Source organism: Globicephala melas, chromosome 4, assembly GCF_963455315.2.
Source record: "Globicephala melas chromosome 4, mGloMel1.2, whole genome shotgun sequence".
In the NCBI taxonomy this organism is placed as follows: domain Eukaryota; kingdom Metazoa; phylum Chordata; class Mammalia; order Artiodactyla; family Delphinidae; genus Globicephala; species Globicephala melas.
Window position 1 is genome coordinate 93,841,253 of NC_083317.1, and position 4,042 is coordinate 93,845,294.

At 46.6% G+C, this 4,042-nt stretch overlaps 1 protein-coding gene across 1 annotated transcript; it reads left to right on the forward strand.

Moving 5' to 3' along the window:
- Positions 1-534: 534 nt before the first annotated feature.
- Positions 535-3,810, forward strand: GHSR (growth hormone secretagogue receptor). The gene is made up of 2 exons (XM_030863506.2): positions 535-1,330; positions 3,506-3,810. Exons 1-2 carry the CDS (start codon positions 535-537, stop codon positions 3,808-3,810), a joined length of 1,101 nt encoding a protein of 366 aa, XP_030719366.1.
- Positions 3,811-4,042: the final 232 nt, after the last annotated feature.

The following is a 4,042-nucleotide window of genomic DNA, read 5'->3' on the forward strand; positions in this document are numbered from 1 at the left end:
GGGTCTCCTCTGTGCCCACGAGCCGGGACGCTTTGGGAAGTGCGAGATGCATCTGGAGACAGAATGCAAAGGCGAGGCAGGGCTGGCGGAGCTTCCTCGGTGACTGGTACTTGTGTGGAGGCCGGCCAAAGGCTGGGTTGGGAGAGAAGGACTTTGGGGGAGAGGACGAGGAAAAGGGGAGGTGCCAGAAAGAGCGGTGGGTCACTCGGTCCATCTCTCCACCAGTGTGTGTGTGTGTGTGCGCGTGCGTGCGTGTGTGTGTGTGTGTGTGTGTGTCTTCCCGCCTCCCTCTCTTCCCCTCCTCCCCGCCCCAGACTCTCAGTCTCACCTTTTCCCTCAGCTGCTGCCTCTCCCCTCTCTTTCCTCTCCAAGCATCCTCCCTGAGAGCCTGCGCCCGTTCCTCCCTCGCACTCTCTTGCTCCTGTTCCTCCCTCGCACTCTCTTGCGCCTAAGGAGACCTTTTCCGGGACCAGCGCCCGATCCAGCCTCTCAGTGCAGCCGCATCCCAAAGCCAGTTTAAGCAGGGCCGGCAGCATGTGGAACGCGACGCCGAGCGAGGAGCCGGGGCCCAACCTCACGCTGCCGGACCTGGGCTGGGACGCTGCGCCTGACAACGACTCGCTGGTCGACGAGCTGCTGCCGCTCTTCCCCGCGCCGCTGCTGGCGGGCGTCACAGCCACCTGCGTGGCGCTCTTCGTGGTGGGCATCGCGGGCAACCTGCTCACCATGCTGGTGGTGTCGCGCTTCCGCGAGCTGCGTACCACCACCAACCTCTACCTGTCCAGCATGGCCTTCTCCGACCTACTCATCTTCCTCTGCATGCCCCTCGACCTCGTCCGCCTCTGGCATTACCGGCCCTGGAACTTGGGTGACCTGCTCTGCAAACTCTTCCAGTTCGTCAGCGAGAGCTGCACCTACGCCACGGTGCTCACCATCACCGCGCTGAGCGTCGAACGCTACTTCGCCATCTGCTTCCCGCTGCGGGCCAAGGTGGTGGTCACCAAGGGCCGGGTGAAGCTGGTCATCCTGGTCATCTGGGCCGTGGCCTTCTGCAGCGCCGGGCCCATCTTCGTGCTGGTCGGGGTGGAGCATGAGAACGGCACCGACCCTCGGGACACCAACGAGTGCCGCGCCACGGAGTTCGCGGTGCGCTCGGGACTGCTCACCGTCATGGTGTGGGTGTCCAGCGTCTTCTTCTTCCTCCCTGTTTTCTGCCTCACTGTGCTCTACAGCCTCATCGGCAGGAAGCTGTGGAGGAGGAGACGCGGCGAGGCAGCGGTGGGCGCCTCGCTCAGGGACCAGAACCACAAACAAACCGTGAAGATGCTGGGTGGGTTTCGGTGCGCCTTTGAGCTCTCTCTCCCGGGCCCCCTCCTCTTCCCCTGCCCTTCCCCTTCTTCCTGAGTCTGCCTTTCTCCCCAGTTTCTCTAGGTCTCTGTTTCCCTGTAAGTTTCTCAATTATTCTCTCCTTTTTCCGTCTTGAGCTCTGTCTTTGGTCTCTAGTTTCACTGTCTTGTCTCTCTCTCTATTTTTGTTTGTTTTTGTTTTACATTTTTGCTCTATCTCTCTCTATATCTATGTTTCGCGCTCTCCATTCCTTTCTCCTTCCCTCCTCCCACCCCTTGACTATCTCTTTGTTCTCTTTCTATCTCTTTGTGTCTCTTTCTCCTGGTCTCACCTTTCTCTCTTTCATGGAAAAATGTCCCGCCTTTGTATTTCTCTAAAATGTGTTTTATTTTGGCCCAGAAACTTTGCTTCAGAATGAGATCTTTCATTAAAGAGTATATTGTGGTGTTAAAATGTGTTAAAGGTGATGTTAAGCTTCCTGCCTCAATTTGTAGATCTCTAAGTTGCATTAAGAAAAGCTGGTGTTAAGGGTGAAAAAGAGCAGGCATTGATTCTAGGAAGTATTCATTGGTAAATGTAACCAAAGATGTGATCATCGTGGATAATTCTATCAGAGAAGATTCATTTTTCTTTCAACATTGTGATTTGCTTTCTGACTTGCATTTTTTTCCCAGATAATTGCATCAGTTCTGTTTACCCTGATGCTGTTTATACAGCTTTGTAAGGAAATCAGTGACAAGTCAGGGTCTCTGTTTTCATGTTTACTTTTCTCTCCAAGTAGGACAGGCTAGATAAGCTAGGATAGGCAGGCTTCCAAATTGAGAAAAGGAGAATTTGTGGGAGCTGACAGAACTTACTATCCCTCCCCAAATGGTCCTTCAGAGAACATCTGGGTGCAGTGTCACACTGGAGTACGCTGAATCGTTATTGCATAAATTCAGCTTCTTTAAGTATATGTGTTTGGTACAAGTGAAGTAATACAAACTGTGTTCACATCCAAGCAAAATATTAATTCTCCTTGCTTTTATCAAAACCAGAATCTGCACATTTTATTATCTGGACATTGTAGTCAACAGTTTGTACTTATTTGCATATATAGTACTTCTTAGAAGTTATTCTAGGATAATTTTGATTTGTAATTTTACAATTCTTGAAATCCTGTATATTAAAGTGATAGAGTTTATTCAAAGAATGTCAAGTTTTTTAAATTTTTTAGACCACTGATTCTCACAATATGACTAATAGATTGTAAACCTGCTAGTGCCCCCCAGGGGACTCTAATATTCATGTTGCTCCTGGGGCAGTCAGTTGCTGCTATACAAATTAGTTTTGAGAATATGTTTAATAATTTCCTCTGATTTTATTTTTAAGCTGTTAATTATCCTCACTGGTGACTCTCTTTTGCCTTGACAGTTGGAAGGGAATCACTAAAGTGGTACAAGTCCTAAATTATTATTTTCTGTTATTTTTCCTCTGATTTCTGAATTTTAAAAACTTAATCTAAAAATGCAGAGGTTTTGAAGAAAGCAACCTTACATGGGCAAAATTAAGGCCTGGATGGATGATAATTAATGTTAGTCGGTTTTATGGCCTTTTCTACCTTACTTATGTCTATTTTAGGTGGAAAAGCTCATTCATCTTAGTGATTCTCAATCCTGACTGCATATTCAGTCTTCTGTAAAACTTTAAAAAGAAAAAAGAAAACAGGTGTCTTAGTCTCCTTCCTAGAGATTTTAATTTAGTGAGTCTGTATTATATCCAAGGAATCTGTACCCCAGGAAACTCTGATACATAACTATGGTTGAGTAAAACCACATTGTCTCATATAGGTTTGATCTAACACATATAAAATGGTGGAGTATTGTGACTAGATTGTCTAGTTACTTGAGTCAATATGTCAACTCAAGCACAAAATCACTAAAATTGTTAACTAGAAACAACTGGGAAGCTCAGCAGTAAAAATGGTTGAATTGTTGATCCGGACAGACTCAATCTTGGTTAAAATATAGGAAAGAGCAGAAAATGATATTTCTCTGAAGTCAGTGATCCTACCACACATAATCAAAACAAAACCATGTCTTCAAAATCGATTGTGATTTGCTATATTTCTTGAACTTTGCTATATTTCTTGACGTTCTCTTTCTCATTGTCCTTTCAGCTGTAGTGGTTTTTGCTTTCATCCTCTGCTGGCTGCCCTTCCATGTAGGGCGATATTTATTTTCCAAATCCTTCGAGCCTGGCTCCTTGGAGATTGCTCAGATCAGCCAATACTGCAACCTCGTCTCCTTCGTCCTCTTCTACCTCAGCGCCGCCATCAACCCCATTCTGTACAACATCATGTCCAAGAAGTACCGGGTGGCAGTGTTCAAACTTCTGGGATTTGAACCCTTCTCCCAGAGGAAGCTCTCCACTCTGAAGGATGAAAGTTCTAGGGCCTGGACAGAATCTAGTATTAATACATGACCAAGCACATTGCTCAGCAAAGTCATTGCTTATTATTCTAAACTGGAAGCCATAGCACAGCAGAACTTGGGAGGAAGTTGAAGGTTAATTTTGGAATTAGGGACACATAGGTCTGGAAACAATGGGGGGGGGGAAGAAAAGACAGAATTTGTAATGTGTGAGCAGTTTGATTTGATTGCACACTCATCAGTGCTCTCATACACGATTTCTGCATATTCACTGCCTATGATTT

Coding starts and splice junctions, on each gene's coding strand:
- GHSR (XM_030863506.2), top strand. CDS start 535: ATGTGGAACGCGACGCCGAGCGAGGAGCCGGGGCCCAACCTCACGCTG. Junction 1,331..3,505: donor ACAAACCGTGAAGATGCTGG/GTGGGTTTCGGT, acceptor TTGTCCTTTCAG/CTGTAGTGGTTTTTGCTTTC.